Source organism: Mesoplodon mirus (genome assembly GCF_964341445.2).
Source record: "Mesoplodon mirus genome assembly, chromosome: 3".
NCBI lineage: Eukaryota > Metazoa > Chordata > Mammalia > Artiodactyla > Ziphiidae > Mesoplodon > Mesoplodon mirus.
The window spans coordinates 134922817-134941946 of NC_138978.1; the positions used below are offsets into that span (position 1 = coordinate 134922817).

Genomic DNA, 19130 nt, shown 5'->3' on the forward strand with positions numbered 1-19130 from the left:
AAAAAGTGGTACTCATGAGAGAAGGGCCTTGTTAAAGAAAAATATAAAGAAAAAAAGACATCATCATAAAGATGTTTAATTATAGATATCGTATGAGGACCATGTTTTAACATCAGAATTTAATTTATAGTGACACAACTATAGAGTAGCAGTTATAGGTTCAGGATCTCTTATGTGAGGAAGTATATAACAAAAACAAAGTGCTATTCTGAATTCAATGACATTTAACTTAACTGCTTGAAAACACATAGCAGAAGTATCTACATTTTTTTAAAGTAACATATACATGTAGAAGACATTTTTATTTATTCCATAAAAAATGGTTGATGCACGTAAGAATGTCTGGCCTATAGCAATCACTCCGAAGGTCAGTGCCACTAGATCAAAGCATCCCACAACTTCAAGACCTTCTCTTCCATAGCTTTTTACTTAAGCAGCCGTTTCCAGGATATGTGTCCCAGCAGCAGGTACTAAACATTTTTTTTGTAGTTTTATTTCTTAATGTCTTCTTCTTCCATCCCTAGAAACATACCATTATGTTCAAAGGCCCCAATACGGTCCAAGTACCTTTCCTTTCTTGTAAGACAGTTTATCTTGATGTTAGGATAAAGAAGCCACAGGAAAAGTGCCATAAAATCCATTCAGATGAGGTGCTCAAAAGCTTTTGCCCCTAGCATATCTCTGAGAAAAAGAGGCAAAGCCAGACCAAAACAAGCCTATTGACCCCTCTCTCTTATGATCAGCCCTACTCAGTTCCTCTCATCCTCTGCTCACAGCATGGCCTGAGTGTACCGGGGCGAGCTTTGTGGAACCAAATTCAAAAATCTATTAGCTCTCCCAAAGTATATTAAGCCACTTCTCTCCACTTTCTGAATTTTGAAGAGTTCAGAGTACATTACTTTGTGTCAAGTTTCCTCCAACAGACACCAAGTGAGCAGCTATGCTCTGATTCAGAAGAAAAAGTATATGGATTGATGAGATAGAACTTAAAGATTAATAAAGTAATTGTTTACACTCTCCCTTTAGCACTATACTCAGTGATGATATCTTACCAGTGCAACACATTGCATCATTCTTTTTGAAAATTTGGGAAGCATTAGTTTGCAGTGTTTATAGCTGTTTGTACATGAAAATATTGGTATTTCTTTACTTCCATATGCAAAATGTGGAAATTTAAATTTTAATGTGTTATAAAATGGGATAAATTATTCATATCTTAGAACAGCACAAAAGTGTTTTAAGTAAGAAGTACAATAAACTTGCAGGCAAGAGAAACTCTGCTCAAAATAGATAAAGGAGTGGAATAGTCTAAAACCTTGGGATTAGACCAGGGCAGAGTTAGCCCTGGATATTACTGGACACAGGGACTCAGACACAGGCAGAGCTCTCTCTCATTCTTCTCTAGTCTCCTTTCTCTGCCCTCCATCTGCACTGGCTTCCTCCACATGACATCAGACATGGTCACCATCATTCTCCAGTTGAGCTGAGAATCCAAAGGAAAGAGAAATATTCCCTCCCTCATCACCAGTTAGAAAAATCCCAGAAATTCCACTCCACATAGAAAGGCATAAAAGCTTCCTGCATTCTTTAATTCTTATTTTAAAGTCCCCTCCCCTTGACCAAAAAAAAAAAAAAAAAGTAGGAGAGAATTTTCTTAGATCTCTTCTGAAATGTAAAGTAAAATCACATATGAACAGATTTAAGTAGAAAGTCAAATCTGTTTCCTTTAATGAATAACGTATTCAGGATTCATTTGGATGATACTACATATGGAAAGTGCTGATCCAGGCACCCTGGGGAAAAAAAGCTGTGTTAATCAAGTCAAAGCATCTTGGTTTAGTAATTATCTTTGCTATTAAAATTCAAACTGGATCCCAATTAGTTAATTTGATTTTCCCCCATCTGCAAATATTAAGACACTGAGAAATTTTTATTTATCTTTCTCTCTAGCCTTACCCACCCTGTGCCAAGATTTCTAATACATTTCATTTTTCTAAAAAATGCAAATCCTTTTACATTGCAAATGATCCTCATAACCTGTCAGCCAAAATAGGATCAATATTTACCCATAAATTAAGCCCTGAACATAAAATTGCATTATTCGTGGCTATTTTCACTCTAGCCAAGAATCAAAGTTAAAAGCTATCACTGGTCCCCAGAAAATGAAGCTATCTGGGTCCAGCTATCACGGGTCACTGAATCATGAAAGGGAGAATTCATGATGTTTACGTACATGTAATACTAAAAAGGAAACTTCCCAGTAACCTCAGAGCCAGTGGCCAGGCTGCTGGTAGACTACTTGAAACAACACTGCCCAATGGCTTGGGTCTTATATAGAACTTCATGAAGATGATATGAAATGCATGCATATTGAAATAATCATAGAAATGTAGAACTAGAAGATAATTTAAGGATCATTTTACTTCTATGACACCATAAATTGTGGGTTTTTTCTAGAAAATTTTCTAGAAATTTTCTAGAAATCTTTTAAATTATTTTAAATCTTAACCAAAAAACTTTGTTAGAACTGTCAGCTATCTTGTCTTAAAAGCATTTTTTTACATGAACTAGAGATTCTTATCAAAGAACTTTAAGTAATTAAAACAATGTAAACAAGAATGGAAAGTTCGCACCTTAGAATCTTTTTTATTTTCTTTATCAAAAATTAGCGGGAGACAACTGAAAAAATAGCAGACATTGGAAAGTACGATTGTTTCATTATTAGTGATCTTTCACTTGCCTAATTTTTTTTGTTTGTTTGTTTTTTTGTGGTACGCGGGCCTCTCACTGCTGTGGCCTCTCCCGTTGCGGAGCACAGGCTCTGGACGCACAGGCCCAGCAGCCATGGCTCACGGGCCCATCCGCTCTGAGGCATGTGGGATCTTCCCGGACAGGAGCACGAACCCGCGTCCCCTGCATCGGCAGGTGGACTCTCAACCACTGCGCCACCAGGGAAGCCCCACTTGCCTAATTTTTAAATAGCCACCTCAGCCGTTATTTCAGAGTTCAGAGGGTTATGTTATTTAATCAGTCTCAAAAGCAAGTAGTAGTAGTTCATGCAGGGCTTTTCTGTTTCTTCAGTGGAAATTAAGTCTCCTTTTGTTCTAGACACTATGCTTTTGTCATTCTTTTCTTTCATGATACTTATCACAGTTTTAATCATGTTTATTTGTGTGATTCTTGTGTAACCTTTAGGTTGTGAGTTCCAATGAAAGAGGAAGCATACCTATTTTTGTTTATGTCTATATCCCTAATGCTTAGCATTATATCCAACATATAGTAGGTGTTCAATAAACGTTGAATAAATGCCAAAAGGAAAGAAAAAGAAACAGTCCAATCCATTTAGTTCAGTCCTGTTAATAATTAATTCACAGCATATGTGCTACTCCTTGGGTTGAAATGTATGCCCAGTAACAAGAATTGAGTTTCAAGAGACTGGGGCTATGGCAAAAGAGGGAAGATTGAAGGACCTACCAAAGATAGTCTGAAAACCAAGTCAAATATGTTAAAGATGGGCTAAGAGCAAAATAACAGGGAGTCACAAGGAAAAAGGGCCCAGGTATAGAGCCAAAAGGTTAACATTAAGAAGAGGTGGAGTCCAAGTGAAAACAGGTCAGTTAACAAAGCACATTTGAATTTAGAGTTACTGGTAAGGTTGGTGATGGGCCTGAAAATTGGCTTGGTTAAGCATCTACCCTCTGCTGATTTCAATAGTTTCTTTCCACTGTTTGGTAACTTTAATTCTGTGGGGCTCATGAAACTTTATCATGTCCTCATCCTCATCCTTCATCCTCATGTCCAAAGAAAAAGTGCTCAGTAGCTACATTAAGTTCTTTATTTTAAAGTAATAATACTTTGAATTTAAACAAAAATTAATTTGGCCTCTTCCTTGAGTTGACATGTGAGATGTCTCACCTTCAGTTGGGAATGAATTTTTGTCCCTTTAAGTCCCCAGATCTTTATTTATATATACTATGGGTCTTTCTCAAAATAGAGCATTCCTAAATAGCAGGTTTGACATTTTGACAAAATAGTAAAGAAGCACTGGGACATTAAGGATTTCAAAGATGTGCAAAACCTTAGGAGTCATTGATGTTTGAAAATGGCACCCAATGGAACCAAATGACAAGGCCAGTATTGTAGGGTAAATAACCCAGTTCTGAGATGGGAAAGTAGGAGCACTCTAGAGTGTCTTTATCATACCATCAGAGACCAAATCAGCAATGGAATTCTTAACTTAGTTTCTCTCCTTAGTACTCCATTCCTTTCCTATGTAAAACAACTCAGATTATTTTTACGCTTTTTTGGCTTATTACATTTTTATTCTATTCTATATCCACCTCTACTTTATTCTGAAATCAATATGTATTAGATGTTGTGTTATGTTGTCATTCCCCAACTTAGTACTCTCAGCCCACTCCCACACTTTATCACACTAAGCTAGTTTTTTTCATATAATCAATTATTCTGTCAGTTAATCTAACTACGTATTTTTTTCAAAAAGCTGTGCTTCTATTTTACATCCATATTTGTGATAGCATTTATGATAGCAGTGCCTTTTGAATTTTGATAAGAAACTTAATCCAGTATGCAGCAAAGCTTTGAGTTACCTTACAGGATATATAACACAAAACTACCTTTTAGAAAGTCTGTGACTATAAATGGTATTTTGTCCTAACATATTTTGTTTTTATTTTGATATAGTCTGTCTATGGTCTTCAAAATGATATTAGAAGTCACAGTCCTACCCACACACCCACACCAGAAACTAAACCTCCAACAGAAGATGAGTTACAACAACAGGTGAGTCAACATATAATAATGGTTTACAGGGTACATGGGTTACAGAGTAGCAGGCATGAAGACCAGATGTTGATGTTAATAGTAGGTATTTTAAAAACTGATTTTTAGGATTGACTGTTTCATATAGATTTGTAGTGAAAAGGTGATTTTAAGATATGTAGTCACTTGAAAATTTATCAGTATATGGAGATAGTTTTCAAAACTCTTCACTCTTTAATTCCCCAAATCCTTTTTCCTCTAACCAATTTTTTAAAATTACACACAATGATTTATAGGTGTCTCCATTATTAAGAGTTATTTTATACTCTAGAACTCTGTCTTAAAGAATGAGAAGACAAGAGGTTGGTGACATTAGGTCATGTGTTTTCCACCCCCAGTCATGTGACATGATCTTCACAAAAGAGTGCTTAATCTTGTTTCTGCAGTACTGATATCTATAAGCCTCTTGAAGTTTTCCCTCATTAGCCCTGACAAACAGTCATGGTATGTATTGTTTCTTGTTTCATACATTGATCAATAGCGTTGGCTCCAAGTAATATTTAAAAGCGAACACCAAGGGTCTCATATCAAATCATACTTAAATCCCTGGGTTAGTTAAGTCATGGGACTTTTTCTCCTTTTGCTTATTTTCCCCTAATATTTTATTGTAACATGGTTTATCAGTTGTGTAATACATACTTTTTCTACTATATTTATAGTCACCATGAAGGAAAAGTAATTCAGAGAGTTTTAAATTTTCCACGTGTTATTATGTCCATGTGAGAATTTGTCCTGAAATGTTGATAAAATTATTCTTAAAACAAATATCACTGATGCTTTTGTTGGGTTAGTATTAGGAAGTAGGGTTTATTTTGAAATTATAGTAACGAATAACAAAGACATTTATTTTCTGAATTTAATGTTTGAGGGAGAAATGATTCTGATTTGGATAAATGCTAAAATTTCTACAACATTTTAAAAATAAAGTTACATTTTGTTAAAGCAGGCAGAATGTTCAAATTTTCTGCTGTTCTAAAGCAATACTGGTTATGTTTACATTCAAACAGAGTTTAATTTTTTGTTAACTCTTTTAAAGCCCTCATGTTTGATTTTTTCTACAGACCTTGACATTTTACTGGTTGAGAACATATTCTTGTTTAGAATTGCTCAGTCTATCAGAATTTAGAGTTGAAAATTGTGAGAATGTAGCTACTTCTTTATCTCTTTTTTCAGATAAAGTATTGGCAAATACAGTTAGATAGACATCGGTTAAAAATGTCAAAAGTTGCTGATAGGTAAGTATTGCAAGACACCCATATAAATAAAAAAATTTTCATATGACAATTAAATGTGCTCAATATGGTAAGAGAACTGGTGGGAGGAGAATTGTTATAAATAATTGGAACCCTGTAAGAAATATTATTTTCCTTTTCCTTTTTGAACATGGAAAACTTTCAAAGAGCTCTTTTGTTGTACTTCAAATGACAGAATAATCATTATTATCTTAGGTCTCTAGAGGTCCAGTCTTTGTGCAACCAGAATCAAATACAGAAGATAATTCCAAGGAGTTGAATCTTTTCACTCCTGCTAGGAGAAATGAAACTTTCAATTTATTAAGTTACCTTTTGGCAACTTAGAAGCTCTCTGTAAATTCATCTTAACATTCACACTACTCAGTTATTTTATGACTTCAGAATTTGAATTAAACTCAGATTTTATATATTTTCCTATTTTTCATTTAAATCTGTTTTTAAGGCATTCATGTTCTTCACTTTGGGGCATTGCCAAATCTTACCTCTCCAACTTTTTTCCTCTCCTTTTTCCCTTTAGTTTTTTTTAGATACAGATTTTTTTTTTCCAAAAACTTGTAGTCAGTGATTCCCCCTTTACCTAATTCCTGTAAATACTTTTGACAAAAAATTTCCGTTTAACCCCTTCTCCAAGTTGAGCTAAACTTCTCTGTTGTGCTGTGGGTGGGCTAGTTGACCAAGGATTGGAACTGACCGTTAGCACTTCCTTTTATACAGTGACCTCTTCCATTTTGTCTCATTTTAATGTTGGGATATTAATTCATATTGCTTAGGCATGGGGAGAGATGGAATCCTTAGCCATATTTGTCTTCCAAGAAGCACAATAAGTTGATGCATTAAAGTTATTGAAACATGAAAACTGCTATTGGATTTCATTCTATAAGCAAGCAAGGATTCCTTGGCCAGATGTTTTTATATTGTGTCCCTTACAAAGATCAGATAAAACCTCAGCCAGAAAACTAAGGAAAATGAAAATGTTTCTTTCTCTCGAGTCTGCTAAGTTACACGGAACAGTATGTAGAATATGACCCATTTCTTGTGCCACCTGACCCTTCTAACCCATGGTTGTCTGATGATACTACCTTCTGGGAACTTGAAGCAAGGTAATTGACATTTTCTCTTCCTTCCAAATATTTCACTTATTTCAGGGTTTGAGTGAAATAGGAAGAATCTTATGGCTGACTAATTGTAAAAGTAATTTTACTCTGTGTCTACATTAGCCATGATATAAAGCTCTTGTTCAAGGTAATGGTTTTTGAATGTTAGATATTTGCATTTATATTAGATTTGCATTTCCAGAAAGAATGGCACAAAAAATTAGAGGTGCAAGCGTTTCAAGGAAAACTAGTCAGAGTTAGGGTCTTTAGTTCTTAAAATTTAGCTCATTGTTTTTAGCTTCCTTGAAAATCTGCATAGCCACAAAAGCCCATCTATTCAAGTAAAATGAAGGCTACACCCATAGTTACTTAAGCCCAATACAAGTATGCCTTTATAAATTCAATTTTAAAACAAAATGAATTTACCATAAACACTCTAAGAGAAACTGACAAGAGACTGACTTCTTAAGAAAACCAAAGCACAGTTTAAGACTCCCTGGTTTCTTTCATCAGCTATATAAGGGAAGAATTATATCATCAATCTTGATGGAGTCATAAAAAGATCATTGCATACCCCTTCACAGAGTGAGGATTTAGTATTCTGCAGCACTCCTCTAGATTGCATTTATGGACCTTCTCTTCCATCCAGTGGTTCTTAAATGCTTGACAAGTACAGATCTCTTCATCCGTTAAGTTCTAGATTTTATACATGTGAAAGTTGGAACCCCAAAATGTTGTGACTCAACCAGGACTAGCTCACACATTTAATCAACAGCAGAGTCATAAACCAGGATTTAAGTCTTTTGAGTCTCAATGTATTTTCCTCCAATACAACTTGCCACCATGAGACTTCATTGTGTAGTGGTTAAGAAATTGAGCTCTGGGGTCAGAATGTGTGGAATATTACCTGTTCAACATTGACAAGTTATAACCCTCTTTCTGCCTCGATTTCTTCATTTCTAAAATAAGAATTATAATAGGATCTGTCTCATAAAGTTGCTGAAAAAAAGCTAAGAGAGAGAATCCATCTCTTTGCATCTAATGCTTAATAAATGTTAGATTTTATTATTAATGCCTAACTTTCATCTCATGATAATTTCATGCAGATCCATGAATCAGAGATTTTTTTTCTGAAAAATATGTTAAAGATGGGAAATTAAAATCATATATGATTTTGAGGGGAAATATAATAGCAGAATATAGAATTTGTAATGAAAGAAATATATTTGGATTTGTTTTATCTTCTATAGCAAAGAACCAAGCCAGCAGAGGGTAAAACGATGGGGTTTTGGCATGGATGAAGCACTGAAAGATCCAGTTGGGAGAGAACAGTTCCTTAAATTTCTAGAGTCAGAATTCAGCTCAGAAAACTTAAGGTAAACCATGTTGTTTGAATCTTATACTATATGCAAGAGAGACCTACCTGTGATGAGTCTGGTTATTTTGCACTTGATAGACCAGTTACTATCCCACCAACATCATGATGATGATATGGGCCCATTGACTTTCTGCCTCCTAATGGAAGAAGAATAGGTAATGAAGGCAAGACACTTTGTCCAACATTATCACTTCCTCATAAAGGTTTATTTTACACTGTCTCCTGATCTTTTAACTATGTAAATCTGATGCATTTGAAAGGGCCTGCATAAAGAAGTGTAACACTTAGACTAGTATTTGGCAAAGTGTGGGATCATTGATAATATTTATGCAGTTTAATTAAAATATCACCTATTTATCAATATTGGTTTTCTTTGTATATTGCATCTCAAGTAAGATCTAGAAAAAGAGATTGAGTGCTTCTATAAAACTTGAAACAAAACTATGGAGTACATTTACTTTGTACACTTAAATACAGCCTCAGGGCAGTTGAGAGCAGCACCTCACTGAGCCCTGCTGGAGGGGTACGCATCCTTCCCATCTGTTGTAAACAGCATCCTTACATATTTTTGAAACTTTTCTGACTTGAGGCACCTGGAAATTGAATTTTTAAATGTGAGACATTGGAATAGATATTAATGGCTCTAAGATCACTGAAGTGAGTGATAACTTTCCACTACATAAATTGGTTTTTCTACAAGCTCTTTCATTCATTATTCTTTTGAAACTTAACACCCTAATTTACTTTCCCATGACTTATGCAGTCCTGTGAAATTCATTTACAGAAAGACATCAGCATTCATTTATTTTCACTGGAACTAAGCAGCTCCAGAAATGTCACATTCTTTTCAGGAGATTTAACAGATACCAATACCAAACCATTTAGAAATACATAATATTTTGACAGATGTCCCATGGATTAAGCAAGTTGACCACATACAGAGTCTGGAGGAATTTAATTATATGTGCATGCCTGTCATGGATTGTTGGGATGCAGCTTCCTATTCTCTTTCAAGTTTATGAGAACACTTGTTGGCTTTCACAAGGTCTGCAGTTGCTAAGGATTTTTATTGGACCTAATAATTAACATTTTCTATCCTGAGGTCACATTATGAATTATTGAGTACAAGAATGCATAAAAATAAAGCAGAGATAAAGTCTATTTTTAACCTTTTAGTGGATGGGGAGGTGGAGTTTCCTCTAATTCTCTAAGTTTTTGAAAAAATGCTGACATCATGGGTTTCATGATGAAATAAATAAGCAGTGCCCCACCAGTATCACCTAATCAAATAAACATCCTTCCTGCTCTTATTAAAAGTACAGCTTAGTGGTGAATACAGAGCAGAAAACAGATCACAACACAAAATCATGGGTATTAGATCTGAGAAATACAGAGGAATGGCAAACCCAGAGGTGGAGATCAGTAAAGGCATCCTAAGGGAAACAGCTTCTAGGCTTGGATGACAAGGAGATAACCAGGCAAAAAAGGAAGAGGGAAGAAGTTTGGGGCAAAAGGAATAGCGTGTGCAAACTCTGTTTCATGAATGAAATTGAATCACTGCTGTTTTCTTAATCCGTGCCTTAACTATTTCTTATCTCAGTAATTCTATGCCATACTAGATTGCCTGATAAGTAATTACATATAAGAAATATTACATATTTCATTGTGTGAAAATGTATAAATATCATCCAAAAGGCTTTCTGTCCTATATTTTAAAAATACAGAATAGTTAATTTGAAGCAGTCCCGGCCCTAGTTCTATAGGGCTTGGATATTTAATATTTTTTGGAAGAAACGTTTAGTTCTGGAAAAGGTAAATGCTTGCATATATTTTTGCAGTCTAGGATCTCCCTTACTCCATTTCTTCCTTTAATTTAAATGGTCACATGTATATATCTTTTCCTGCTGTGTTAGGAAAAGAGGGGCTGGATATCCCAAGAATCAGAGGTTATATAAAAATATTGCAAATAGACAGCAGACATAAATATCTACCAAATGTTATCTTAAATTTTGGGCTAAACTGATCATTTGGAAATAGATTTATGATAAGTGTTTAATTAGAGCAATTTCTTAAATCTGAACTAAATTGCTTTTAGAGCCTTTTTCTTTGTAAGCATTGTAAATGCTAATAAATCCTGTTAATTGTTTTTTTACTGCATGTTATGTTGAAATAAAAACAAAGTAAAATTAAAAATGAAATATTATATATTTCATATAGAGTCACATATATATTTCTTGAGTATATACCATAAGCTTGTTATATGTTTCCATACTAAGGATTGATAAATATAGATATAATTCTTGAATACCTTCTATATGCCAAAATATGCTTTATATTCACTACTTTTATAAGTATGCCATGCTGTATTTTGTATTTATTATTTCTGATTACCATTCATCTAATCATAACTTCAAAAATGAAATGTAAATATTCTTGCCCCATTCTACAGGCAAGCAAAATATGACTGGAAGAAGTTAAGCATCTTTCAGAATCAGATTACTAATAATTGGCATCCTAGGCTTTCTATAATCCAAAACCAAGCTACTGTCCACTGCGCCCCCAACCTGAACCCCCTGCTTCTGCCTAGGTATCTGGTGTCACAGACCGAGGGAGACAAAGGAGTCAAATTAGCCAGCAGGGCTAATTACACCTAAATAAGTCTCAATGCATCTTATTTAGCATCTGCTATTTAGGAAAGTGTGGCACTCATATGAGCATTTTCTTCTAGTACTGAGACAGAAACAATAGTCAAGAAAAGCTGCTTATTGATAAGTACTTATTCCTCAAATATAACTTCTGCTCTCCCTTGGTGTATTTATGCTCATTCCTTTTTCAGGTAAAGCAGAGTAAGTACTAAGTAAATGTAATAATATGAATGTTATATGAGTGCCCAAAAATATGTCAAGCACTTCAAAAGTGCCCTTTACATAATTTATCTCATTTAATCTAATGGAAACCCAGTGAGATAGGCATTAACATTCCATTTTACTGATGACAAAATCAAGGCTCAAAGACATTAAGATAATTCCTCATAGTCCAGCTACCATATAATAAGGGGCTATAATAAATAGCCAGTGCCCTTTACATTCTACTAAATTATTACAATGACTATGCTGAGGATAAGAAAGGCAGTGATACTTTTAAGGAGGCATTCAAGAGAGTGGTTTTGAGCATGTCATCTGCTGCAGGTCTGGGGGCAAACCATAGCTGTGGTACTCACAGTGGGTAACTTAAATAAGTGACTTATCCTTCATATCTTCAGTTTTCTCTAAAGTGGGGGAAATATTAACACATACTCTATAAAGTTGTAGGGATTGCATGAATTAATATAGCTAAATCACTTAGAATAGTGCCTGCACTTACTTATCCGTGTAGATGCTGTTAGTAATACCTCCTCAACACTTTGATATTTCATCCGTAATTTCAAGTCTATTTAAGACGTCACTGCATCTGTACAGCCTTCTTAGAACTCCCTTTTCCAACCCAGTACTTGCCCCAGCAGAGGGGCTCCTTCCTGCTCTGCATTTCTAGACTGTCTGGTTTGTGCTATTTCTTGAAAATCTCTCATGTGCTTCCTTGTATTGTGGGCATTTGAATGGTGTATCTTTGATAGTTCAAGGACAAAGACATTCTTTTTATCTATGTGTTCAAAGAGTGCTGAAATGAACCTGAATGAGCATGAATTATAACACTTATGCTCCCTCAGATTACACCTAGCATTTCTATTAGATTGCACAGTTTCAGAATCTGTATTTTTTTTACATCTTTATTGGAGAATAATTGCTTTACAATGGTGTGTTAGTTTCTGCTTTATAACAAAGTGAATCAGTTATACATATACATATGCTCCCATATCTCTTCCCTCTTGCATCTCCCTTCCTCCCATCCTCCCTATCCCACCCCTCTAGGTGGTCACAAAGCACCGAGCTGATCTCCCTGTGCTTTGCGGCTGCTTCCCACTAGCTATCTATTTTACATTTGGTAGTGTATATATGTCCATGCCACTCTCTCACTTTGTCACAGCTTACCCTTCCCCCTCCCCATATCCTCAAGTCCATTCTCTAGTAGGTCTGTGTCTTTATTCCTGTCTTACCCTTAGGTTCTTCATGACATTTTTTTTTTCTTAGATTCCATATATATGTGTTAGCATACAGTATTTGTCTTTCTCTTTCCAACTTACTTCACTCTGTATGACAGATTCTAGGTCCATCCACCTCACTACAAACAACTCAATTTCGTTTCTTTTTATGGCTGAGTAATATTCCATTGTATATATGTGCCACATCTTCTTTATCCATTCATCCAATGATGGACACTTAGGTTGTTTCCATCTCCTGGCTATTGTAAATAGAGCTGCAATGAACATTTTGGTACATGACTCTTTTTGAATTATGGTTTTTTCAGGGTATATGCCCAGTAGTGGGATTACTGGGTCATATGGTATTTCTATTTTTAGTTTTTTAAGGAATCGCCATACTGTTCTCCATAGTGGCTGTACCAATTCACATTCCCACCAGCAGTGCAAGAGGGTTCCCTTTTCTCCACAGCCTCTCCAGCATTTATTGTTTCTAGATTTTTTAATAATGGCCATTCTGACTGGTGTGAGATGATATCTCATTGTAGTTTTGATTTGCATTTCTCTAATGATTAATAATGTTGAGCATTCTTTCATGTGTTTGTCAGCAATCTGTATATCTTCTTTGGAGAAATGTCCATTTAGGTCTTCTGCCCATTTTTGGATTGGGTTGTTTGTTTTTTTGTTATTGAGCTGCATGAGCTGCTTGTAAATTTTGGAGATTAATCCTTTGTCAGTTGCTTCATTCCATGTTCTTGGATTGGAAGAATCAACATTGTGAAAATGACTCTACTACCCAAAGCAATCTACAGATTCAATGCAATCCTTATCAAACTACCACTGGCATTTTTCACAGAACTAGAATAAAAAATTTCACAATTTGTATGGAAACACAAAAGACCCTGAATAGCCAGAACAATCTTGAGAACGAAAAATAGAGCTGGAGGAATCAGGTTCCCTGACCTCAGACTATACTACAAAGCTACATTAATCAAGACAGTATGGTACTGGCACAAAAACAGAAAGATAGGTCAATGGAACAGGATAGAAAGCCTAGAGTTAAACCCACGCACATATGGTCACCTTATCTTTGATAAAGGAGGCAGGAAAGTACAGTGGAGAAAGGACAGCTTCTTCAATAAGTGGTGCTGGGAAAACTGGACAGGTACACGTAAAAGTATGAGGTTAGAACACTCCCTAACACCATACACAAAAATAAGCTCAAAATGGATTAAAGACCTAAATGTAAGGCCAGACACTATCAAACTCTTAGAGGAAAACATAGGCAGAACACTCTATGACATAAATCACAGCAAGATCCTTTTTGACCAACCTCCTAGAGAAATGGAAATAAAAACAAAAATAAACAAATGGGACCTAATGAAACTTAAAAGGTTTTGCACAGCAAAGGAAACCATAAACAAGATGAAAAGAAAACCCTCAGAATGGCAGAATCTGTATTTTAAAAGGAAATGGTCTTGACCTTTCCCTTCTGAAAGCAACCCATGGTAGTTTCATGTTTAAAGCATTGTTCATGTTGGATTATCTACTGTTATCTATCTACAGGAAAATAGTATCTAGAAACTGGAAAATTACTAGGTTGAGTAATATTTGATATTCTAATTGTAGCTCAACTACTTTATTACTTATTTTTGAACTTTCATTAATCCACAAGTTAAAACGTAATAGTTATGAAGGTACTGCTTATCCCCTTCTACATTTCTTAAGACTCTGTAGCCTGTAGTGACCTTCACCTCTGTGGTCATCTTTTCCATTTCATGATCACATCTGGCCCCTGTTGAGGATAACATAGATCTAGTACTTCCTTTTTCAAGTATCTTTTTTAAATTTAAAAACACTATATGATGTGTTATATACATATTCATTTTGTCATCATTTCTAGGTCTAACCAAAAAGAAATAATATAGAGCAAAATTTTAAAAAATGAAACCCATTAATAAAATGTGACTTCTTATTAGACTTTGTTATTTGCTTTTATCAAGCAAAACATGTTCTGGTGTTCTTTCCTTTCAGAATATACTATATTCTATACAGAAGCATTTAAAATATATTTTTATATTTAGCAGTGAGTCAGTATTATTTTTTCCAGAACTTCTGAATTTTTATAATGCCTCTGCAAATTTAAGCCTTTTGAACAATTACATGTGAAAGCTTGATGCTTCTGTCATTTCATAACTCCCTGAATTAAATCACCTAAAATTAGTTACTTGCCCTGATTTCTCCAGCTAGGGCATTTTCTAATCTGTGTCCAGGCCTCTTTTAATTCCAGTAAAGCTTCACTGTAATTCCCTTACCTGGTAAAGCAGAAAATCCTCTCCATACTAACCCTCATTGCTCAAATGGACAAAAGATCCAAAAGATAGAGTATGTGGCATACTTTATCCCCCCACAATCAGATGATCTGAGTCACTCACCTTAATGCCCTTCAAACTCCTGTTCCTTTCTAATAAATGGTTCTTTAGCAGTGCTCCTTTGTTTCAGTAAAATTTAAGGTTGTATAGAATCAGGACCCTGGCAGATCTGTTTTTAACAGAGAACATCTAAAAGAGATAGTTTTCAAGATTTCCCTTCCCCAAATGTTATATCTTTGAATACAACTAATTAAAAAAAAATCAGTAAAGGCCTGTTTCTGGAAAACCTCAGAGAAAATGAGTTCATTATTATGCTTCATTGTGAATTGTATGATAGGTCAATATTTTAAGAATTTTCAGATTATGAGGCATTGGAGTAAATGCTTGGTGTCACATTTTGCATAGATTCTGGCTAGCAGTGGAGGACTTGAAGAAAAGGCCTATTAGAGAAGTTCCCTCTCGAGTTCAGGAAATATGGCAAGAATTTCTGGCTCCAGGAGCCCCCAGTGCTATTAACTTGGATTCTAAGAGCTATGACAAAACCACACAGAATGTGAAGGAGCCCGGGCGATACACCTTCGAAGATGCTCAGGTTGGTACATGGATGGGCCTCACATTGAGTCACAAATGTTCTCCTGAGAAGTTGAAAGTTGGGATACTTTTGTTTTATTTTCATTGTAATTGGTGGCTATATCTAATATTTTCAATTTAGGTAACTGTATGTAAAATAACCAATTGATCTATAAGAGAACAGAAATGCTTTAAAATGAGTTTTTAAAGCCTGGAAATTTTTGTAAATTTGAATGTTTTTACATGAAAATTTCTTGAAGGGAAATATTTTAAATATTTGAAAACTTACTTTATTTTCTACTTTGTCACCTCAGTAACATGTATTTGAACTCTTTAACTTGTCTTCCAATGAGGAGATTCTAAGATTCTGACATTCCTCAATAATTTATTATTATGGATAGTCAGAACTAAACTAAATTAGCATGAAGTTATGTAAAACTCAAACCACTTTTGTCTCTGATGATAAAATGAAATAGTAAATTTAGACATTTATTATTTTTCCAAGTTAATTTTTTAGTCTACAAAAAGAAGAAAAAAGTAAATTGATATTAATATTAACATCCTAAGGCAAATTTTTATGTGTTTTTTCTTTTTTTTCTCAAACTGGGTGTAATTGCCTCCTTAGAAGCAGTTTGAATTTCTACTTTTTCTAAAAATATATTGTGCTCAATAGGAAAAATAAACATGAAATGAGAGGATATTATTTCCTAATGATGTGTTGAAATTGGCTTTTAAACCAGAACATGCATGCTTCATAATTTCTTAAAACCTCTTTTAGAGAAGAATGTTAGCTCTAGAAATATCTTGTTTTTAAAATAACTACATTACTAAAACAAAATATAGAAGATGAAGAATAAGGTACACAAATTTCCTTTCTTATTTTTACTCTTGGTAGAAAATATATTTATCCTTGGCTTTGGTTTAAAAGGAAATGAGCCACTGTGCAGAAAACTAACACAAGTTGAAAAAGCCAACCAAAAACCCATTCATTCACCCTGGCTCTGCCATGGTCTTCTATGTGGAAATAATTACATTCTATGGAGACACATGAGAGAGAGCAGGATGAAAATTCTGGCTCTGTTGCTTGTTTCTCTGCTGGTTTTTCTTTCTTGCAGTTCAAGATAAACTTTCAAGCATTTTTCTGGAGCCAACAGCGTGTAAAATATTTGAAATTACCTTCCCCAAATCTTAATATTAAAAAGAACATTTCTTTGTTATCTGTGTCATTGAAGAATATTCTTGCTTATTGGGTCTTCAATAAAAGGAAAAGGCATGATTTTCTATAGAAAACACTACTACCTGACCGTAGGCTTCTTTTTTCAATCAACCTCAGATATTTAATTCCAGTTTTTTGTAGACTTTTAAACCATATATTCAAAAATATAATAATAGAATTTCCTGCTGCTGTTTAAGAAGAGGTGCAATGTAATAAGAAAGCAGACTATGGAGCCAAATTGCCTGGGTTTTAGTCTGAGCTTTGCTCTGTGACCTATTGCAAGTAATTCACTTTTCATGCTTCAGTTTCTTCATATTTAAAATAGATATAAAAATGGTTACGAACCTTGTTGAGGTTTTGTGAGGATATAATTAACTAATATAGACAAGCACTTAGAAGTGTACCTGGCATATACTCAAGCATATTTGAGCACTTACTATGCATACCCTTATACTTTGCTAAACATTTATCATTCCTTTAATCCTGACAATAACTCTATTTTATAGATTAGAAAATTTAGACTCAGAGAAATGAATAAGGTGGTCAAAATTTACATTTTGTAAGTGGTAGATCTTGAGCAAGATAACATCTGAATCCCAAAATGATTGACTTCTAAATAAGACATTGCCTCACTTTTCCAACAACAAATTCTGATACAGTTCCAAATGTACCATACTTTTGGAGATGAACCTTAGACTAGATATTGAGACTTAATCCAGAACATCTTTAAGTGGATTCACAGTAACTACAAATTATCGCTGGTGTATTTAAGACAAGGGAAACTGAGTCATTTCTTAAAATATATATTTTCTCCAAACAAGAAGAGACTGGGACTTTCTGGCTATGCTCAAATGGTTCAAAACTCTATGTCTAACAGACTGGAATGAACAAGAAGCATTTATGCTCCCCTAGAGTGCAATAAGCCAAAGCAGAATCTCCCTAGATTGGGCCAACACTGAATTGGATGGATACATTTTTTTCTTCTTTGTCTACCAATATTCATCATCAAAACAGAACACTGCAGACTGATTAGGATTATCAAATATTTACCAAAACTATCTCTGAGTAAGTCAAAACATGCAGACAAATTGAGAGGTTTAGCAATTAAATATCACAAAATTTATTTTTGGACTTGTGCTCTGGCCTAAAGTGGATGTAGATGACAGTTTTCACCAAAGAGATGATTCATTTGGGAAGTCTGCACCCTCCAACTACATATAAATGCCAAACGTTTCTAGAATGATTATTGAATCTTGACTTCACATCATTCTCTTTTGGCCTGGAGTAATCTTAAGAGACAGTAGATTTATTTATATTCTTAAATGATCTATGTAAATCAACAACTTGATTTGAAATTACTTCATGACAATCAGCTAACTAAATTCCATTTTTTTTTTAAGGACTGGATATGGTTTACCTCCTCCATAGCTCCCAAACCGGTTTAAACATTGATCCTTGAATAAAATAATAAATTTGAAAGTCTAAATGTTCTATAAGCACATAAGGTATTCTCATCAGCATTATCATTATTATTTTTAGCTGCTTCCAGATTTGTTTTTGAACCAAATATTGTATTCTTATCACAGTACTTGATTTTTCCTGAGAAATAATAAGGAAGCACCTCAACCATTATTTCTTTTTAGGAGCACATTTACAAACTGATGAAAAGTGATTCATACCCACGTTTTATAAGATCCAGTGCCTATCAAGAGCTTCTACAGGCAAAGAAAAAGGTATTGGTTATTTGTGAACTTTTTTGACCTAGTTCTCAGTTGTAGTTATTTGGAGTAGTTACCTCTGCTGGGCCCACAGTATTGGATAAATGGTAAGTGAATATACTCCAAGACCCTCCCCCAAACCTTTGCATTTTTTAAGGGCCATTTAAGTTTTATGGGTTTCTGTTTGTTGACTGCTTATTTTCTTCTTTGTTTGTTTGTTTCTGCAGATGTTCATGCTTTACAAAGTTGTTTAGACACCGTTTTCATGTTTCATGTTAGTCTTCTGTATGCCAGCTTAAGGAAGTAAAAAATTACAATAAAGAAAGGAAAAGAACAATGTCATCAGATCAAAAATTTAAAGAGAGTTTTCCTTGTCCAGTAAGCTAGAATGTATGTTTCAGGCCATACGTTCCATAACTCATTGTTTTCAATGATAGTTGCCAAAATGCAGTAATGTTTGCTTCCACATATTTTCATCTGGCATTTATTCTGAGTCATTTAGTATTCCTACAATGAGGTTTCATACCTAAGATGATAGCCAAGCACATTTTCGAAGAGCTGCAATAGGCTACATTATTCAATTAATGTTTATAATCAAAGTCTCACTGTAAA

At 34.5% G+C, this 19130-nt stretch overlaps 1 protein-coding gene across 2 annotated transcripts in view; it reads left to right on the forward strand.

Annotated features, from left to right (window-relative positions):
• The window catches only part of RGS7 (regulator of G protein signaling 7), a gene marked incomplete at its 5' end in the record, with an annotated part of 632276 nt that overhangs the window by 593735 nt on the left and 19411 nt on the right, over positions 1–19130 (forward strand). For both annotated transcript variants that reach the window (XM_082612717.1, XM_082612718.1), the window contains 6 exons: positions 4705–4803; positions 6016–6077; positions 7085–7195; positions 8440–8565; positions 15420–15606; positions 18444–18533. In XM_082612717.1, the coding sequence (XP_082468843.1) occupies positions 4705–4803; positions 6016–6077; positions 7085–7195; positions 8440–8565; positions 15420–15606; positions 18444–18533 (675 nt within the window). The remainder of the gene's footprint in view (positions 1–4704; positions 4804–6015; positions 6078–7084; positions 7196–8439; positions 8566–15419; positions 15607–18443; positions 18534–19130) is intronic.